Below are 21,794 nucleotides of genomic sequence, written 5' to 3'. Positions count from 1 at the left end.
CGATCATGTCAGAACGCGGTGACGTAAAACACAACGACGTGCTGAGAAAAATTAAGTTCAATGCTTCCGAGCATGCGTCGACTTGATTCTGAGCATGCGTTGATTTTTAACTGATGGATTTCCCCACAGACGATCGTTTTTTTCTATCGGTTTTTTAACCATCAGATAATTTTAAAACAGGTTCTACGTTTTTTCACCAATAGAAAAAAAACGATGGGGCACACACACGATCGGTTCATCTGATGAAAACGGTCCATCAGATCGTTTTCATCAGACGAACCGATCGTGTGTACGCGGCATAAGTCAGGCATTTCTAAATTTTCTAAACAAAGGGCCAGTTTACTGTTATTCACACTTTTAGGGTGCCAGACTGTGGCCAGTGGGAGTAGAAAATGCCCTGGCATCAGTGGGGACAAAGTATGCCTAATGCCCTGTACACACGATCGGATATCTGATGGAATCTAATCCGATGGATTTTTTCATCAGATATCCGATGAAGCTGGCTTTCATCAGTCTTGCCTACACACCATTAGTCAAAAATCCGTTTGTGTCAGAACGCAGTGACGTAAAACACTACGACGTGCTGAGAAAAATTAAGTTCAATGCTTCCGAGCATGCGTCGACTTGATTCTGGATTTTTGACCGATGGATTTCCAGTGGGAGGATTAGTGCCCAATCGTTGGTGTCAGTGGAAGAAATGGTGCCTCATTGTTGGTGTCAGTGGGAGGATTAGCGCCCAATTGTTGGTGTCGGTGGAAGAAATGATGCCTCATTGTTGGTGTCAGTGGGAGGATTAGCGCCCAATTGTTGGTGTCGGTGGAAGAAATGATGCCTCATTGTTGGTGTCAGTGGGAGGATTAGCATCGAATTGTTGGTGTTAGTGGAAGAAATGGTGCCCCATTATTGGTGTGTGTCAGTGGGAGGAATCGTGCCTAATTGTTGATGTCAGTGGAAGAAATGGTGCGCCATTGTTGGTGTCAGTGGGAGGAATAGTGCCCAATTGTTGGTGTCAGTGGGAGGAATAGTGCCTTATCAGTGGAAGAAATAGTGCTTCATATCAGTGGGAGGAATAGTGCCCAATTGTTGGTGTCAGTGGGAGGAATAGTGCCCAATTGTTGTTGTCATTGGGAGGAATGGTGCTCAATTGTTGGTGTCATTGGGAGGAAGAGTGCCCAATTGTTGTCAGTGGGAGGAATAGTGCCCAATTGTTGGTGTCAGTGTGAGGAAGAGTGCCCAATTGTTGTCAGTGGGAGGAAGAGTGCCTTATCAGTGAAGAAATTGTGCTTCATATCAGTGAGAGAAATAGTGCCCCAAGGGTCATATAAAGGCAAGAATAGACCATTGTTTGGAGACCACGGGCCAGATCCACAGAGAGAGTACGCCGGCGTATCTACTGATACGCCAGTGTACTTTGAAATTTCCCGCGTTGTATCTTTAGTTTGAATCCTCAAACCAAGATACGACGGCTTCTGGGTTAGATCCGACAGGTGTACGTCTAAGATGCAATACTTCGGCGTGCGCTGGGTGGCGTTTTCCGTGTTGGGTATGCAAATTAGCGATTTACGACGATCCACGAACGTACGCGCGGCCGTCGCATTTTCTAACGTCGTCTGTAGTCGGCTTTTTCCGGCGTATAGTTAAAGCTGGTATTTTTCGGCGTATACATAGACTTGCCATGTTAAGTATGACCGTCGTTCCCACGTCGAAATTTGAATTATTATTTTTTTGCGTAAGTCATCCGTGAATAGGGATGGACGTAACTCACGTCTAAGTTAAAAAAATGACGTCCTAGCGACGTCATTTAGCGCAATGCACGGCGGGAACTTTCGGGACGACGCATGCGCAGTTAATTCGGCGCGGGGATGCGCTTCATTTAAATGAAACCCGCCCCCAACCCGCCCAATTTCAAATCCGCCGCCAGAAATACACTACGCCGCCGTAACTTACGGCGCGAAATCGCTGAGGATTCGAAAATGCGCCAGGTAAGGTACGGCGGCGTAGTGTATCTCTGATACGCTGCGCCGTTCTACATGTATGTGGATCTGGCCCCACAGGTTTAGGTGAACAGTCGTCATTTTTTTAATCAATCAACCCCAGTATCCTTAAAAATCAGTTTATAATCAAAATGATAATTATTATATAAAGAGAATAAGATTCAAATGTAACAAGATTGTACACTGTATACTGTAAGCTAAAGTGTGGGAGAGAATAGAGTGCAGATTGTGCCTGTATAACCGTGCTGTAGACTATATAGAGTACTGTACATTTTGACTACATTAGAGTCGTTTATTGTATTTGTATAGATACAATCTCTTCCACAATTGCGTTATATTTAGGCCGGCTGTGTAATTCATGCATTATGGCAAATCAAGCATACTTTAAACTTGCATAAAATACCATGCATAATTTAGGCATTTCAGTCAATTCGAAGAATCTTAACACACCTGTTTAAATCATCTAAATTTCAACATTGTTTTAAAAAATCTCAACAGTATATTTTTCAATGTTGACCCAGAGGTGGTATGGTCCTATTGGGATCTTAGTTACAGGCCTGTGTATTGGCTCTTTAAAGAGTTGCTCGCAGGTTGGTACACATGCTGAGACTTGCAGTCCCTCAATCCATGGAAGCCCTGAGATAGTCCAAGCCTAGAAGTGGCTTCTGTTGAGTCTTTAGAGAAATGACTGCTTCGGCCTTATTTACAAGCCGGATTTTGATGTAATGCTCCTCTTTTGTTCTCTATAAAACCTGCTCCGATCACTTAGCGTTACTCCAGTATTGGCTTTGGTGGCTTTCCAAATGGCAGTTGGCAGATGAGCGCACGTTCCTGTGTGCAGGGCCAGCTACTCTGCTTTTATTGCAGTTTGTGATCTGGGGAATTGTCCTTCATGGGAGATACATTTGAAGCCGTAAATTATCAGAGAGTGGACTCCAACTCCAAAGAGATTTATACTGATGGCGCTATAAATTATTAGCAAGCGTATTTCATGTTTGTGCTGCCACCAATAATGCTGGGAATGTAGGAAGACATGTATATTGATTGAGCTCATATGCCCATGTCCAGGACGTTTACTGCAGGAACAGGGACCTGGGCAGCGTGCCTCCAGCCTCCTCTCCTCTGATAAGAGGCCGACAGTTAACTCTTTTCATCAGTGTCATACAATGGAGGCTAGAACAATGTCACAGTAACATCTAGGATCTCTTTATAGTGCATTTCTATCGAGTAAACGTTCGATTTATTGAGGGGCTATTTACATTTTTGCAGTGTGTGCTGTGCTAAGCCAGCCCATTGAAAATAATAGGCTGCCAATGGAATAAAATGTCAAAACAGATGTGTCACGAAATGTGCAATGCAACATGCTATGGTGCATGCCGTGCAAAGCCTTGGTAGGTTGGAGTGACATATGGAACTAATGGTATCGCAATGCAGAAGCTTGTGTAATGTATGTTGGCACATGTACCACAATGCAATGGGCCTAAAGCGGCCCTTAACCCCCCTGGCGGTATTCCCGAGTCTGACTCGGGGTTAGATTTTTGTGCTAGGAACGGTAACCCCGAGTCAGACTCGGGCTCGCCTCGCTGGATCCACAGACAGTGTTTACTTACCTTGTCCCTGGATCCAGCGATGCCACCGCGCTGTGTGAGCGAGCGGGTCCTCGCTCAATTCACACAGCGTCCTCCTGTGCCGCCGATCTCCGTTCCCTGCGACGTTACGACCCACGGGAGCGAAGAACGGCGCCAAATTCAAAAACGTAAACAAACACATTACATACAGTATACTGTAATCTTATAGAAATACACCCCCCCTTGTCCCTAGTGGTCTGCCCAGTGCCCTACATGTACTTTTATATAATAAAAACAGTTCTTTCTGCCTGCAAACTGTAGATTGTCCATAGCAACCAAAAGTGTCCCTTTATGTCAAAAATGGTTTTAAAGCAGCTAGAAAACAGCGATAATAAATTATAATCACTTGCAGAATTGTGCGAAAGCGATTTGTGGGGAAATTCGTCATAAAAAAAAAAAAAGAAATGACAGCGACAATTCTGCAACTGAGCAAATTTCAGTGATTTTGAGTTGATTACATTATTGAATAATTTTTATTATAATTATATTATTATTTGTTATAATTATTTATAATATTATAATTTATAATTCTGTTTTTAAAAAATGTCATACCCGGGATGCCTACTAGACTCTTGTTTGGTCAGATTTAAGTGAGTTATTCCTAAGAATTACAGGCCTACAGTACAAATCACCAAATTTCCTTGCAAATAATGGTACCGCTTTCATCACCTTTTTTCTGAAAGAATCATACAGCCAGGGAGGTTAAAGTGGTTGTAAACCCTTACATATACCCAGAGAAGTGACTGGCCTCAGGTGATGCATGAACAGGCCCGGACTGGCCATAGGGCATACCGGGCATATGCCCGGTGGGCCGCATGTCACGTCTCCCCCCCCAGTGTTACATACAGGGGGTTCAGAACTGTTAGGGGGGGGTGTCTGTGTAACAAACTGTGGGGGGCTGTGTAATGTAAAGGGGTCCAGAGGTGCAAGGTGCTGGAACCCCACATCCCATCATTAACCGGCCTATTTTTTGTCCCAGTCCGGGCCTGTACATGAACATGAGATTAAACAAATCCTCTTGCATATGTTGTACCTGTTTATCTATAGCCATCTTTCCCCTATATCTATTTAAAGTGCATAAAGTACACAGGATCTCTCCGCTCTAAATAGAAGGGAGCAGAGAGCTAAAGGTACATCAGTGAGGAGAGCTCTAAAAGCTGATTGGAGGGAAGGGACACCCCCTTCCTTTACTCATCACATAGGAACAGAGTTGAGATGGTCAATCTGCTGGAGCTCCCTCCCTGTCACCATTATTCTCTTGGTGTCAGGAAAATTCATCAGAAGTCACTCATCCTTATATCAGAGGAACGAGACAGCGGATAGAACCGACACTTGTTTTTTTGAGGGATATGCTTTGTTCATTTTTCATGTCTGAAGTTTTACATCCACTTTTACAGGAATATTTATGTAAATTCTATATCTTTCAAGTGGCCAGCTATAGACTAGGGAACATGGTCTTCATCACTATAAATTGACAGAAAGAGGGGCTGAATTAATAAAGACAAATAGATAGTGCACTTTGCAAGTTTTGGGGAATGGGGCACTTATTCCAAACAATGCTGTGACAATTAATCATATATGCATATACAACATATAAAAATGCACGTGACAAACAATTAAATGCACGTGACAAACATGATGTGTAATTAAAATAAAAGTCCCATATATAAATGGTCCTTGTGTAGACTTAATATTTAATATGCTTCTTCATGATAAATGATTCAGTGATAGGTGACACCACCTCCACCAACAGGCGAATTACCCGCTCACCTTAGGGGGCGGCCCCACTGGGTCTAGTCGTGCCTTTAGGATAATTAATCTTCAATGTTCCTGACAGGACCGCATTGCTGTATTTGGTCTCTTTAAAGCTAGAAAACACTAACTCTTCTCTGGAGTGAAACTTCCATTGTGCAAAATTGCATAAAACTAATTAATTTATTTAAAAATAACAGTTGCCCACTCACAAAGAAATCATCTTGTATATAGCAGGGTTATAATATCAACAATGCGAAGACTCTCCTCCTCACCGCTACTACTAACTGAGACACCGGAAGTGATGTCACTGACTCCTCTCCCGACACGTTGCGTCACAGATCACGTGACTTCTTCAAAGGGTTTTGGGCATCTCAATTACATTTAATCAGCACACATAACAGCGTTTTAGTAATTGTGTACACTTTGCAAGTGCAGCTGCTTTAGTAATGGGAACGCTTCAGTTTGCAAATAATACCCAATCACATGCAGAGAAAATAAAAATAAAATAGAGCAATTTTACTTGCACGTGATTGGATGATGGAAGTCAGCAGAGTTTCCCCTCATTTACAAAGCTCTGGAGCAGCTGCACTTGCAAAGTTCACAGTCTATTTGCTTTTAGTAAAACCAAAAATGAATTGCTTTCACCCAGACCAGTAAACACTTTAGCCCTGAATTAATAAAGCGCATCGATTTGCATAGGCAGCCAAATCATATCCTCATGATACTTAGTCCTCCTTCACACTACTGCTACTTCAAAATTGTGCGATTTTTGCTGCGATTTCAGGGAATGCCTGTGTAACTTGCATCAAAGTCACACCAAAGTAGTACAGGGACTACTTTGAAGTCGCACAGATATGAATGGTACTTAATGGAAATCATGTGGCTTTGCAGTCCCAAGTCGCTGGACAAGTCACACAAGTGTGAAAGGGTTTTTTACTAAGGTCCGTAGATGCCTTGCGGAGACATGCGCACAGGTACAGTGTACATGCAGTGAATATACCAAAAGCGTGGTTTACTGGGGAGTTTATGCTCCAGCATCTGAACATATGTGAGCTAAGCAGCACGCCTAAAATAAAAATTTGATTTTCTTTAAGGTTTTTGGACTCAATTTCATATGCTGATGATTGGAATACAGAGTCTAGTAATAAATACCCCATGTATGTTACCTCCCTTGTTCTTACAGAGCGTTGAAAGAAGATCTGCTGCTTTATTTTATACATACACTTCATTCCTTAGTGAGCAGTCGTGGTTCTTTTTACATTCTTTTTAAGGCCGTTACTGATTACAATTTTCGTGTTCGATTAATCGACTAATTTCATTTAATTATAACGCACATACATTTTTCAGATCACCACCATATATAGTCCCCACTGCAATATCCACAGATATCTCCCCACTGTAATATCCACAGACATCTCCCCCACTGTAATATCCACAGACATCTCCCCCACTGTAATATCCACAGACATCCCCCCCCCACTGTAATATCCACAGACATCTCCCCCACTGTAATATCCACAGACATCTCCCCCACTGTAATATCCACAGACATCTCCCCACTGTAATATCCACAGACATCTCCCCCACTGTAATATCCACATACATCTCCCCCACTGTAATATCCACAGACATCCCCCCCACTGTAATATCCACAGACACCCCCCCACTGTAATATCCACAGACATCTCCCCCACTGTAATATCCACAGACACCCCCCCCACTGTAATATCCACAGACATCTCCCCCACTGTAATCTCCACAGACATCTCCCCCACTGTAATATCCACAGACATCCCTCCCCCACTGTAATATCCACAGACATCTCCCCCACTGTAATATCCACAGACATCTCCCCCACTGTAATCCACAGACATCTCCCCCCACTGTAATATCCACAGACATCTCCCCCACTGTAATATCCACAGACATCTCCCCCACTGTAATATCCACAGACATCTCCTCCACTGTAATATCCACAGACATCTCCCCACTGTAATATCCACAGATATCTCCCCACTGTAATATCCACAGACATCTCCCCCCACTGTAATATCCACAGACATCTCCCCCACTGTAATATCCACAGACATCTCCCCACTGTAATATCCACAGACATCTCCCCCACTGTAATATCCACATACATCTCCCCCACTGTAATATCCACAGACATCCCCCCCACTGTAATATCCACAGACACCCCCCCACTGTAATATCCACAGACATCTCCCCCACTGTAATATCCACAGACACCCCCCCCCCACTGTAATATCCATAGACATCTCCCCCACTGTAATCTCCACAGACATCTCCCCCACTGTAATATCCACAGACATCCCCCCCACTGTAATATCCACAGACACCCCCCCACTGTAATATCCACAGACATCTCCCCCACTGTAATATCCACAGACATCTCCCCCACTGTAATATCCACAGACATCTCCCCCACTGTAATCCACAGACATCTCCCCCCACTGTAATATCCACAGACATCTCCCCCACTGTAATATCCACAGACATCTCCCCCACTGTAATATCCACAGACCTCTCCTCCACTGTAATATCCACAGACATCTCCCCACTGTAATATCCACAGATATCTCCCCACTGTAATATCCACAGACATCTCCCCCCACTGTAATATCCACAGACATCTCCCCCACTGTAATATCCACAGACATCTCCCCACTGTAATATCCACAGACATCTCCCCACTGTAATATCCACAGACATCTCCTCCACTGTAATATCCACAGACATCTCCCCCCACTGTAATATCCACAGACATCTCCCCCCACTGTAATATCCACAGACATCTCCCCCACTGTAATATCCACAGACATCTCCCCCACTGTAATATCCACAGACATCTCCCCCACTGTAATATCCACAGACATCTCCCCCACTGTAATATCCACAGACATCTCCCCCACTGTAATATCCACAGACATCTCCCCCACTGTAATATCCACAGACATATCCTCCCACTGTAATATCCACAGACATCTCCCCCACTGTAATATCCACAGACATCTCCCCCACTGTAATATCCACAGACATCTCCTCCCACTGTAATATCCACAGACATCTCCCCCACTGTAATATCCACAGACATCTCCCCCACTGTAATATCCACAGACATCTCCCCCACTGTAATATCACAGGCATCTCCCCCACTGTAATATCACAGACATCTCCCCCACTGTAATATCCACAGACATTTCCCCCCACTGTAATATCCACAGACATCTCCCCCACTGTAAAATACACAGACATCTCCCCCACTGTAAAATACACAGACATCTCCCCCCACTGTAATATCCACAGACATCTCCCCCACTGTAATATCCACAGACATCTCCCCCACTGTAATATCCACAGACATCTCCCCCGCTGTATAGGAAGATTAGTGCTTGCTTAGCCTTACCAGAGAAGCCGGCCGAACATGAGCAGTTGAGGCCGGGTGATGACGTCAACGCACCGCTCTAGGCTCACCTAGGCCGCCGCCGGGCGGACCAATATGGCCGCCGCTCCGGAAGCTAGGATGAAGCCACGGCCTTTCCTATGGCCGAGGCAGCAGCGGAGCTCCGCGGATCACGTGGTGTGCCGATCCGCATATGGTGACCCGTTCGGATCACAGATCATTTACGATCCGTTGCACCACTAGTGCAGATCAAAAAAATTAACGATTAATCGAGAAATTAATCTTTAATTTCCACAGCCCTAATTATTTTTTTGTCTTTTTTTTTTATTGTTCCGTGACATATTGCCACATGTATTCCTTGGTGCAGAAGGACACAAAAGCAGCATTATTTGAATTTTCAATCTGCACAGTGAGACAGAAATGCACCATATTTATTGAACATCAGTGTGGGTTTTTTAAGATAAGTTCAGGGATTGGGTATACATCCGCATGCTCATGCAAGTTTAGAGTAGCACTTTATCCCTGCTCTTTGAAAATTTCCTGGAGCTCAGCTTTAATGTAAACCTTGGAGACCTCCATTGCTTCATATACTGATGCTAGTTGCCCGGCCTTCATGGGGGGCTCTGATTTTAGTACTTGGAGTCGCTGACCCAGAACAAGCATGTAGATAAAACCTCTGACTTTTCGCTGACCCACACGCTTCATATACTTTTCTCATATGTGGGGTTCACTTTTATTACAAGCTAGACTCTGTAACTGTTTTTCTCTAACACATTAATGAGATGATTTACATTAAGCTGATCACATCCACGTGTATATCCAAAGAACTTTAAAGCTGATCCCAAACTGCTAAATACACAATAGAAATGCAGACCTGAACTGTGTTGCCTGTGAAAGGATTTGTAATTCTCTTTGGCCAGTCATGTGTAGTGGGCCTCCTGCTAGAAAGCGCAACCAGATCCCTGACTTGCAGTTAGGCAAAACAATCTTGGTAAGGATCCACCCCTGACTGCTAATTGGACAATGAAGGAGAAGCAGAACATTGATGACATCATCCCTATCCCATCCTGTAACCATGTTCCCAGTGTTAGACTGACAAAAAAGGTCTTGAATAGTACAGAGTGCTGAAGCACCTCCCAATCTGGGTGATGCTGTGCAGGAGATTACAGGAAGCTAAAATAAAGACAGTATTCTAATACTTATATATGACACATCTGGCTAGTGTTCTGCTTAAAAAATACAAAAGATTCCATTTTAGAAAGGATTTAATAACAGCTCTGCATACAAAAGTTGGAATACTCTAATAAGCCAATTATTTCCTGTCTCTCCTCCTCCCTGCTTCAGTACCCATGCAAAGACAGGCATACAATACAGATAGTTCTGATACAATTGTGTAAGAAATTCTACATCAGCAGTAGGATGCCAGTCCACTGAGGCTGGAGAATTGTCTAATGATGCCAATCGTTCTCTGATGATTGTGCATCCAAAATCCAGCACTGTGCCCCTCATTTCTTATAGCAAGTTTAATATGCAATGCCCATGTGTTTTGTATTTATCTCATACATAAAATGTATCTGTCTGTCTATCCCATATAAAACTCTCTGCAGATATCTTTGCTCTATATCCCTTTGATCTATCTATCTATCTATCTATCTATCTATCTATCTATCTATCTATCTATCTCATATAAATCACTCAAACTTGCTTTCTCCATATGCATGTATCTCTCTTTCATATCTGTCAATATCTATCTCTATGCCTGTTGCCTATCTATCTATCCAATATAAAACTCTCTCTCCCCCCTCTCTCTTTTTATCCCCCCTCTCTATCATCTCCTTTCTCTCTCTCATCTCCTCTTCTCTCTCTCTCTCTCTCTCTCTCTCTCTCTCTCTCTCTCTCTCTCTCTCTCTCTCTCTCTCTCTCTCTCTCTCCTTTCTCCCTCTCCCCCTTTCTCTCTCTCTCTCTCTCTCTCTCTCTCTCTCTCTCTCATCTCCTTTCTCTCTCCCCTCTCTCTCATCTCCTTTCTCTCTCTCTCATCTCCTTTCTCTCTCTCCCCCTCTCTCTCATCTCCTTTCTCTCTCTCCCCCTCTCTTTTCCTCTCTCTCCCCCCTCTTACTTTCTCTCTCTCTCTCTCTCTCTCTCTCTCTCTCTCTCATCTCATCTCCTTTCTCTACCCTCTCTCTTCTCTCCTTTCTCTCTCTCTCTCTCTCTCTCTCTCTCTCTCTCTCTCTCTCCCTCTCTCCCTCTCTCTTTTTATCCCCCCTCTCTATCTATATTTCTCTCTCATCTCCTCTTCTCTCTCTCTCTCTCTCTTCTCCCCCTTTCTCTCTCTCTCTCTCTCTCTCTCTCTCTCTCTCTCTCTCTCTCTCTCTCTCTCTCTCTCTCTCTCTCTCTCTCTCTCCTTTCTCTCTCTCCCCCTCTCTTTTCCTCTCTTTCCCCCTCTTTCTCTCTCTCTCTCTCTCTCTCTCTCTTTATCTCTCCTTTCTCCCTCTCCCCCTTTCTCTCTCTCATCTCCTTTCTCTCTCCCCCTCTCTCTCTTTCCCCTCTCTCTCATCTCCTTTCTCTCTCTCTCTCATCTCCTTTCTCTCTCTCCCCCTGTCTCCCCCTCTCTCTCATCTCCTTTCTCTCTCCCCCCCTCTCTTTTCCTCTCTCTCCCCCTCTTACTTTCTCTCTCTCTCTCTCTCTCTCTCTCTCTCTCTCTCTCTCTCTCTCTCTCTCTCTCATCTCATCTCCTTTCTCTCCCCTCTCTCTCTCCTCTCCTTTCTCTCTCTCCCCCCATCTACCCCTCCTTCTCCCATTTATCTCTCTCATTTGTCTATCTATCCTGTGTAAATCACTTAAACTCACTTTCTCCCTATGCAGATATCTATTTTTCATATCTGTCTATATCTATCTCTATGCCTGTTGTCTATCTATTTATCCAATAGAAAACTATATTAATGTATCTCTCTCTCTCTCTCTTCCACATACATCAAGCTCTCTATCTGGGTCTCTCTCTCTCTCTCTTTTGTCCATCTTGTGTCTTTCTCCTCTTTCTCTCTATTTTTTCATCTACCTATCTATTCCATGTAAATTACTCTCTATCCCTGTCCAGGTCTCTCTCAGTCTTTCTCTCTATTCCATATAAATCAAGCACTCTATTCAAGTCTCTCTCTTGCCCACCTTGCCCCTATCTATCTATCTATCTATCTATCTATCTATCTATCTATCTATCTATCTATCTATCTATCTATCTATCTATCTATCTATCTATCTATCTATCTATCTATCTATCCCCCTAGTCTTCTCTGTCACTTTTTCTAGTTATTCTTCTTCCTTCCAAACATGCACCTATGTGCAGATGATGCCTCTGGGTCATTCAGGTTTATGATCTGTTTCAGCTGAAAAGTTTGTCACCCTTCAGGTCCTCCTGTGGCACCTTTTATGTAGATTTCACCTATATGCCAATCCTGGACCCTATAATCTACCTGATGCCCCCATGCTGTGCCTCTCTTACACTCACAATACCTGACCCTGGCATAGTAATTACATTTTTGTTGTTCTGGAATCTGTTTCCTTCCATCCGGAGTTGTCATTGTCAGGTGCATATTACTATGAGGAATGTGACATTACTGCCACTAATGTGTGTCTGGACAGTGTCCCCCCAGGCAAAGGGCGATCATCATTGGTCTGGGCATTTTCTATCCCATAGATCACTCTCTCATCCACTACAACAGGTGTTTCCTGTAGAACCAGCCCGGCTGTGTAGATGAGCGCCCGGGCTGTGAAGGGTTAAGCATCCCTCCTGCAGAAGAGGAGGCGGTCGCCTTTCTGCTGATGTCCCCCCCGGTGTCACCGTGTTATCTCCCTATACAGACAAGTTGGGATATGGGCATGGGCATATTAGGGATCATCTGCTCCCTACAGAAGAAGAAGCTGCACAAAGTGACATGACCTACAATGAATAGCGCTGCCAGCGCATGGAGGAAACTTCTGTGTAGAAAATAATTATGCGTTAATTGTAATCAGCCACTTCAATTAAAGGCAGAAGCCTTAGATCATCACTCACTATACTTTTTCAATAGACAAAGATAAAGCAGCCATATAGAAAAACATCATGTGCTACAGACAGGCAGGCTGGGACTTGTAGTCACCTCAGACCTGGAGGACCCCCCCCCCCCCCCCCCCTATATGCATTGTGTGTGTGGCTAATGCTGGATGTCCCTGTGAGCTCCCTGCCTAGTCCTCACATTCCTTCAATCAATACCATCACCTACCCCAGTGCCCAATCCCAGCCCTTTCCCCAGCTACTTAACTATGCAGAACTAGCACGTCACCCCCTGAAGGTGGAACGTATATTAAGCCAATATGTATATAAATCTAGCCAAGAAGCAGGCTGAGCTCTGCAGTGATCAACTAGGAAGCCCATTGAAGACATCAACCATTGTGCTGGAGCAGCCTTGGTGACATCTATGCATGGTGAGTACTATCAGCCTCAAATAATAATAAAAAAGCTTATTTTATTTTATTTTTTTATTTTTTTTGTAAAACACCTGGTATGAAACTTTAGGAAGTTCCAAATGGGAATGCAAAGTCATTTATTATTTTAATGGATTATTACCTATACTCCTTCAGTCTTTTTTTTTTTTTTTCCTGGGAGTAATAAGGAAACAGCAGGGTGTTTATTAAAGTGGAAATTGCACTATATAGCCTGCAGCTACCCCCCTTTATCTTTCAGGAATAAATCTTATCAGTCAAAACTTCCTTTATAAGAGTTTTTTTTTTCTTTTTGTAGAAGACTAAATATATCTCTTGCCATAATATATAATAAAAACATGAAAGCTGCAATTTTAGCCCTTATAATCATCATAGCTGCGTTCTAAGCCCTGACTATTTATTTCTTCCTAGACTAAAAATAACTCATTTTGGGAGGGGGCCACCTAAATAGATCACCCACTGGACATTTTTTTTATTTTTTATTTTTTTAACATTTGTTGAAAAGAAGTGCAGGTAGAGTTGTCCATGGTTATATTTGTGTTATATTTATATTATATTTATAGTTATATATTGTGTTATGGTTATATTTGTGTTATATTTATATTATATTTATATATTGTGTTATATTTGTGTTATGGTTATGTTTGTGTTCTTTTGCATGCTTTAGATTTCTACATAAGACTAATCAAAGTGTTAAGCATCCCGAAGTGTAGATCCGCCTCCCACTGTCAATTGAAGCACCAAGTGACTGGCTCTTTCCACAACTAATCACTGTACAGTTGGAGGTGACACTAATCCCACCACAAGATCCTCAAGCAACTCACAGGAGGGAAGAAAATGTTTCTGAGTACAGACCTCAATTACATATCATTCTTGGAAGCTGCGATCACATCAGTCTTGTCCTTTGCGCTTCTCCTGGCAGTGTCCCACCAGCTCTGGTCCTTCAGATGGCACAGCACCAGGGACAGGGCTAACAAGCTGCCTCTTCCCAAAGGCTCCATGGGCTGGCCATTTTTTGGGGAAACTCTACACTGGCTTGTACAGGTGAGAACCAATGTGCCTGCTTTCTTTAATCTTTATTTTGTGTTGTTTTATCTGAAGTGAGGAACCAACTTCAAGCTAGTAAGGAATCACAAGTCTCCATGGCTTGCTTGTTGTGCTGATCCTTGTGGTGCCACCAGAGTTCTGGCGACATAGCACAACTTCCTTTAGCTTGTTAGCTATACTGATCATTGTGGTGCCACCAGAGTTCTGGAGCTGTACCACAAGTCTCCTTAGTTTTCCTGTTATAGTGATCCTTGTGGTGCCACCAGAGTTCTGGCGACATAGCACAAGTTCCTTTAGCTTGTTAGCTTTACTGATTATTGTGGTGCCACCAGAGTTCTGGAGATGTACCACAAGTCTCCTTAGCTTGCTTGTTATGCTGACCCTTGTGGTGCCATCAGAAGTCTGGAGCTGTACCACAAGTCTCCTTAGTTTGCCTGTTATGGTGATCATTGTGGTGCCACCAGAGGTCTGGAGCTGTACCACAAGTCTTCTTAGTTTGCCTGTTATGCTGACCCTTGTGGTGCCACCAGCGTTCTGGTGACATAGCACAAGTTCCTCTAGCTTGTTTGCTATACTGATCCTTGTGGTGCCACCAGAGTTCTGGAGCTGTACCACAAGTCTTCTTAGTTTGCCTGTTATGCTGACCCTTGTGGTGCCACCAGCGTTCTGGTGACATAGCACAAGTTCCTCTAGCTTGTTTGCTATACTGATCCTTGTGGTGCCACCAGAGTGGAGATGTAGCACACGTATCCTTAGCTTGTTTTAATATGCTGATCATTGTGATGCCACTATCCAAGTCGCCTTACATTATTTGTTATGCTGATCTTTTCGGTGCCACCAGAATTCTGGAGATGTACCACAATTCCCCTTACCTTGGTTTGGATGCTTGTGGTGCCACCAGAGTTCTGGGCATGTACAAGTTTTATTAGCTTGCTTGTTATACTGAACCTTTGGGTGCCACCAGAGGTCTGGAGATGTTCCACAAGTCTCCTTAGCTTGTGTCTAATGCCGATCATTGCAGTGCCACCAGAGTTCTTGAGATGTACCACAAGTCCCCTTAGCTTGTTTTTATACTGATCATTGCGGTATCAACATGGTTCTGGAGATGTACAGTACAAGTATCATTAGCTTGCTTGTTATACTGGACCTTTTGGTGCCACCAGAATTCTGGAGATGTGCCACAAGCCCCCCTAGCTTGTTTGATATGCTGATCATTGTGGTGCAATCAGAGTTCTGGAGATTAAAACTGGCCATGCATTATACAATTTTATTATTTAATGTCCTTTAGACTTACAGTCAACGATTATAGTGCATAAGGTTTTGGTAAATCTAAATGAAAATGTATAATGTATGACCAGCCTAACCACAAGTTCCCTTAACTTGCTTTTTATGCTGATTATTACCATCAGAATTCAGAGACGCAGCTTGACTTCTAAATTGTCTATAAAAAATAAATATCAAATATACTCAATCTGGAGACTTTTCATGCTTGGATCTGTAGTTCCACAAACACTTTTCATTTGTAAAGTGGTTATTTTTCCAGTTCTATGATGTAGCATCTGTCATCTCCCAGACATAGAAGGTGACATAGAAGGTGGGGGATTGTTGGGGCTTCTCCTTACTTGCGTGTCATTGTCTCCACCATCGCAGGGATCAGACTTCCACAGCTCCAGGAGGGAGAAGTATGGCAACATTTTTAAAACTCATCTGCTGGGAAAACCACTGATCCGTGTGACCGGCGCTGAGAATATCCGCAAGATCCTGCTAGGGGAACACCACCTGGTGAGCGCCCAGTGGCCCCAGAGCACCCAGATCATCCTAGGTTCCAACACACTGGTCAACTCCATTGGGGATCTCCATAGACACAAGAGAAAGGTGAGTACCCTGGGGGGCTCTGTGCGGAGCCTTGTGCTCCATTGTAGCATGTTACACCCCCTATCCATCCCTACACAACCTTCTATTCTCTACGGGGGGATTGCCGGGTGTGGAGGCAACTCTGAATCTAATGCAACTAATCATTTCTAAATACTTGATATATATTTACCAGATCTATATATAGTGATATAATTAATTGCATATGAATATAATTAAATATACATATTATGCTATCTTATTAATATATTGCCAATAAAATAATCTTAATAAGTAAAATATGTAAAAAGCAATCGTCTAAAAATCCCTTTCATTTCTCACTGGCTTCCTATCTCACATGCTCTCTCTCTGTCTGTCAGTCTGTCTATCTCTCCCTCCTTTCTCTGTCTGTCAGTCTGTCTATCTCTCCCTCCTTTCTCTGTCTGTCAATCTATCCCTCCTTTCTCTGTCTGTCAGTCTGTCTCTCTCTCTCTCCTTTCTCTCTCTCTCTGTCAGTCTGTCTATCTCTCTCTCTCTCCTTTCTCTCTCTGTCTGTCAGTCTGTCTATCTCTCTCTCCTTTATCTCTCTCTCCTTTCTCTCTCTGTCTGTCTCTTTCTCTCTCCTTTATCTCTCTCTGCAAGTCTGTCTATCTCTCTCTCCTTTCTTTCTCTGTCTGTCTAGCGATCTGTCTAAATATCTATCTTTTTATCTATTTAGCAATCAATCTCTCTCTCACAAGCTGTTTATCTATCTATCTATCTATCTATCTATCTGTTTATATTTCTATCTATCTGTTTATATTTCTATCTGTTTATATTTCTATCTATCTATCTATCTATCTATCTATCTATCTATCTATCTATCTATCTATCTATCTATCTATCTATCTATCTATCTGTTTATATTTCTATCTATCTATCTATCTATCTATCTATCTATCTATCTATCTATCTATCTGTTTATATTTCTATCTATCTATCTATCTGTTTATATTTCTATCTAACTATCTATATATCTGTTTATATTTCTATCTATCTATCTATCTATCTATCTATCTATCTATCTATCTATCTATCTATCTATCTATCTATCTATCTATTTGTTTATATTTCTATCTAACTATCTATCTATCTGTTTATATTTCTATCTAACTATCTATATATCTGTTTATATTTCTATCTATCTATCTATCTATCTATCTATCTATCTATCTATCTATCTATCTATCTATCTATCTGTTTATCTATCTATCTATCTGTTTATCTATCTATCTATCTGTTTATATTTCTATCTATCTGTTTATATTTCTATCTATCTGTTTATATTTCTATCTATCTATCTATCTATCTATCTATCTATCTATCTATCTATCTATCTATCTATCTATCTATCTATTTGTTTATATTTCTATCTAACTATCTATCTGTTTATATTTCTATCTATCTATCTATCTATCTGTTTATATTTCTATCTAACTATCTATATATCTGTTTATATTTCTATCTATCTATCTATCTATCTATCTATCTATCTATCTATCTATCTATCTATCTATCTATCTATCTATCTATCTATCTATCTATCTATCTATCTATCTGTTTATATTTCTATCTAACTATCTATCTATCTGTTTGTTGCATCCAAAGGTTCTGAATTTAAGACATAAACTTCAGTAGACAGAATAGAGAGCATGGAAGTTTAATTCCTCTATCCGGCAGATTTCTGGACTTGGTGTTTAAGAAACTTCTTGGTGTTTGGGTGGAACTCTTCCCAGTTGAGGGCATGCAGGAGATCATAGGTGTGCGCAGCCTATTGCATTAGGGTGTGCACCCCAAAGCTCAAACACACACTACCGTTTACTCACCATGTTCATTCGGAAAGGGAAGGGGTTAATAAATACATATTTACCGGCCCCTTCCCTCGCTCATCCTAAAACATCTCCGTAGCAACAGCCGGGAGGAGAGGAGGGAAGCCGGAAGGAGAGGAGGGAAGCCGGCTGTTGCTACAGAGGGAACGAGTGGGGAGCCAGGGCAGTAGGGGGAATCTGTGCTGCGCAGAATGATTAGGGTGTGCCTGGGCACACCCGGGACACCCTGTGCGCACGCCTATGCAGGAGATGTTTAGCCTCAGAATAAGGTCCAGAAAGAAGTCGCCTAATGATGAGATGTCACCTAATGATGAGATGCCAGGCAGGTTGACAGTGGGTGCACTCAGGATCGCTCAGTTAATGGTACCTCACTTTCCTTCTTAGGTTATGGCCAAGGTGTTCAGCCACCAGGCGCTGGAGAGCTACATTCCCCGGATCCAGGAGGCAGTGAGCCTGGAGCTCCAGGGTTGGTGCAGAGAGGTCGGCCCCATCTCCATGTTCCCCTCTGCTAAAGCACTCACTTTCCGGATCGCTGCCCGCATCTTGCTGGGGCTCACCCTGGGGGAGAAGCAGTATAAAGGCCTGGCCAGGGTGTTCGAGCAGCTGGTGGAGAACCTCTTCTCTCTGCCTCTGGACATCCCATTCAGTGGGCTCCGCAAGGTAAGTGTTACTCTCCCGTCTATTACTTATGCTGATGTTCACAATGATAGAATGCCTCCTGTGCAGATATTCGCCTCCTCAGTGGCTTATTTATAAAGGTAAAATAGGATTCATAATAAATAGTGAGATGCAATCCATAGTATCCAATTGGATGTCATCTGTCATCAGAGTAGTAGTTGATACCCTCAAGTAAGTAGATCCTTTCTAAACTCTCCCTCTTCCAATATTACTAAGGCTGGCCATACATTATACAATTTCTGTATAATGTCCTTTAGATTTACCTTCAACTATATAGCTATGCAAGGGCCTGCCCAATTGGATACAAGTTCAAAGGGTTTGGGTTTGACCTCGTATTATATGGTTTTTGGTAAATCTAAAGAAACATTATACAAGAAATTTGCAGACATCTGCAATGTTTGCTTTTGATAAATACCTGTCCTGTAGACAGCGCAATAAAATGTGCAAAGTGCAATGACCTATAGCAATCAGATTTCACCTATCAATGGAATAAGCAAAAATAATTACAATGGCCCAGATTCAAGAAGCACTTGCGCCCGCGCAACCATAGTTGCGCGGCGCAAGTGCTTACTTGCTCCGGTGTAACGAGTGCTCCTGATTCAGGAACCTTGTTACACCGAATGCAGCCTAGGATGTGACAAACATAAGCCTCCTTATGCCTTCACATCCCAGGCTGCATTCTTGCGTTGGCCGCTAGGGGGCGCGGCCTTTGTGATCGGCGTGAAGTATGCAAATTGCATACTACCACCGATTCACAAAAGTTGCGCGGGCCCTGCGTACGCAAGGTACGGAGTTTCCGTACGGCGCCTTTAGCATAAGGCTGCTCCTGCTAATAGCAGGCGCAGCCAATGCTAAAGTATAGCTGCGCCTCCCGCCCGTGAAATTTAAATTTCACGTCGTTTACGTAAGTGAACCGTGAATGGCGCTGGACGCCATTCACGTTCACTTAGAAGCAAATGACGTCCTTGCGACGTCATTTGCCGCAATGCACGTCGGGAAAGTTTCCCGACGGAGCATGCGCTGTTAGCTCGGCGCGGGAGCGCGCCTAATTTAAATGATTCCCGCCCCCGGCGGGATCATTTACATTAGGCGCCCTTACGCAGGGCTAATTAGCATAGCGCCCGCGCAATTTACGGAGCTACTGCTCCGTGAATCGCTGGGCAAATGGAAATATTTGCGTGGGCGCAGAGAAAAATCTTTGCTCTTTGCCCACGCAAATATTGCTCCATTCTACCTGAATCTGGGCCAATGACTACTGATTGGTTTCTATATGAAACATGATTTTTTATATTGCTTCCTTATTCATTGATCAATCACACACCATAATACCTATCCGGCATTCCTTGTCTGCTCTTTTCATTTATCCATCTTTTAGACTTTTGTAGATATTCCATGTGAGTGAGTTGCACTGTGTAAAACTCTTAAAAGAAAATGAATAGGACACGTGTGGTGCAAAAGTTCAGTAACATGGCTAAACCAATCAGATTTCTCCTTTCAAGAAATAACAGCAGGAGCAAAAAAATATAACAATGGGTTAATTAATTTAGCAAATTACTCTTTATAATTAAGCCACACAATTCTTTATGATGCTGCTGTGCTATATTATATACATTTTCTGGTATATTATAATATATCTGTGTTTCCCAGCCTTTTTTTTAGTCAAGTCACGCTTTCGAATTCTGCACAATTTTAAGGCGCACCAAAAGGTGCGTCTGAGCGTGCGCACATTTTTTTTGTGCGTTTCTGCTTGTTATCTTCTTCAATAGGCTGTGCTTTGCGCATGAAACAAGCAAAAAAGATGTCAGCACAATTTTTAAAATTGCACTGCACCGAAAGACATGGTACTGTGGTGCCACACATTTTAGCGGCCATGCACACACTTGTATTTGCTAGATGTGTGGGGGTGCCAGTAAGAATAATGGCACCCATGTGCTGGTGCAAAAAGGCAGCAGTTTTTATGCAGTGCAGAAAAATGCACTATTTGGCTTCCGTTCATGCACCACTCCTGGTGTGAACAAGCCCCAAAATTGTAGTTTTTGAGGCAGGGATCCGTGGTCAGTAGGTTGTGACGCAGACTTATACCTGTAGAAATCAGTGAGAAGTATGTACTGGCAGTATGTTGTGGTAGGGTGGTCAGTGAGCAGTTTGTAGTGCCATCAGTGGTGGCCCGTCCATATGGGGAGCAGGGGCGCCGCCCCTCTAATCAATGCGTCTGGCCAGTAATCTACATGCATTTGTGTGGTTTTTTTTTTAAGCACATGATTAGAGCGGCCTCAGGGTGCAGAGCACTGCGCCCTGAGCACACCCAGTTGTGTGACAATAGCAAATTAATATTCGCTATTGTCTTCCTACTTCTCCTCCCAGCCAATCAGGAAGCAGGTCCTGAGACCCTATTGGCCAAGTCTCGGGAGTCTCGGGACCCACTTCCTGTTCAGAAACTTCCTGTTTCTTCTTCCGGAAGAGGAAGCAATGCCTGTTACAGCCGGAAGGAGCGAGGAACAGCCTCCCAAGGTAAGGCCACTGATCACCTCCATCCGTCTCCCATGGGGGGGATTGGGCACTGATCACCCCATCCTTCTCCTGCCCCCAAAATATTGAGCACCAGCTGCCACTGAGCATAAGTGAGCATAAGCATGAAATCCTTAACGGAGAAGGGAAACTTGCAGGGCTTCTATTACTGCTCCCCCATCTTAAGTTGCTGGATCTGCCATAGCAGCCTCCTGTACCAGGAGGAAATAAGGTGGCCACACCCCCGGGAGGATAATTTCATATAAACTCCAGGGAGAGGAGAGTGCCACAGACATTCCCCGACCCCCATTGACCTGTACCTCCCTTTCAGCTGTGGAGGCAAGTGAGGGGAAACCAAAGACAGTGGGCAGGCTCCTGACGTGCTTCTTACCAACCGATGATGTCATTTGTTGGTAGGAGGAATGCGAGCGTCCCGCAGAGCACAGAGTCCCAGAGAAGGTTTCATGCCAGTTTAAAACACACTGCAGTTAAAAAAAAAAAAAAAAAGACTTAAGCCGGCAGTGAAGGGTTCATTTAGCTGGGGCAGTTTTTTATCCTTTGCCGT

The 21,794-nt window shown here is 43.3% G+C and overlaps 1 protein-coding gene across 1 annotated transcript in view; it reads left to right on the top strand.

Annotated features, from left to right (window-relative positions):
• The first annotated feature begins 12,990 nt into the window (after positions 1-12,990).
• LOC120946940 (cytochrome P450 26C1) overlaps positions 12,991-21,794 on the top strand; it is a 29,338-nt gene continuing 20,534 nt past the window's right edge. Inside the window, exons 1-4 of the mRNA XM_040361787.1 lie at positions 12,991-13,259; positions 13,945-14,321; positions 15,975-16,199; positions 18,428-18,703. Coding sequence (XP_040217721.1) covers positions 14,115-14,321; positions 15,975-16,199; positions 18,428-18,703 — 708 coding nt within the window. The 5' untranslated portion in view covers positions 12,991-13,259; positions 13,945-14,114. The remainder of the gene's footprint in view (positions 13,260-13,944; positions 14,322-15,974; positions 16,200-18,427; positions 18,704-21,794) is intronic.

The sequence above is a fragment of the Rana temporaria genome, chromosome 8 (assembly GCF_905171775.1).
Source record: "Rana temporaria chromosome 8, aRanTem1.1, whole genome shotgun sequence".
Taxonomy (NCBI): Eukaryota; Metazoa; Chordata; class Amphibia; order Anura; family Ranidae; genus Rana; species Rana temporaria.
Note: the sequence above shows the minus strand (reverse complement) of the source record. Positions and strands in the feature narration are given on the sequence as shown.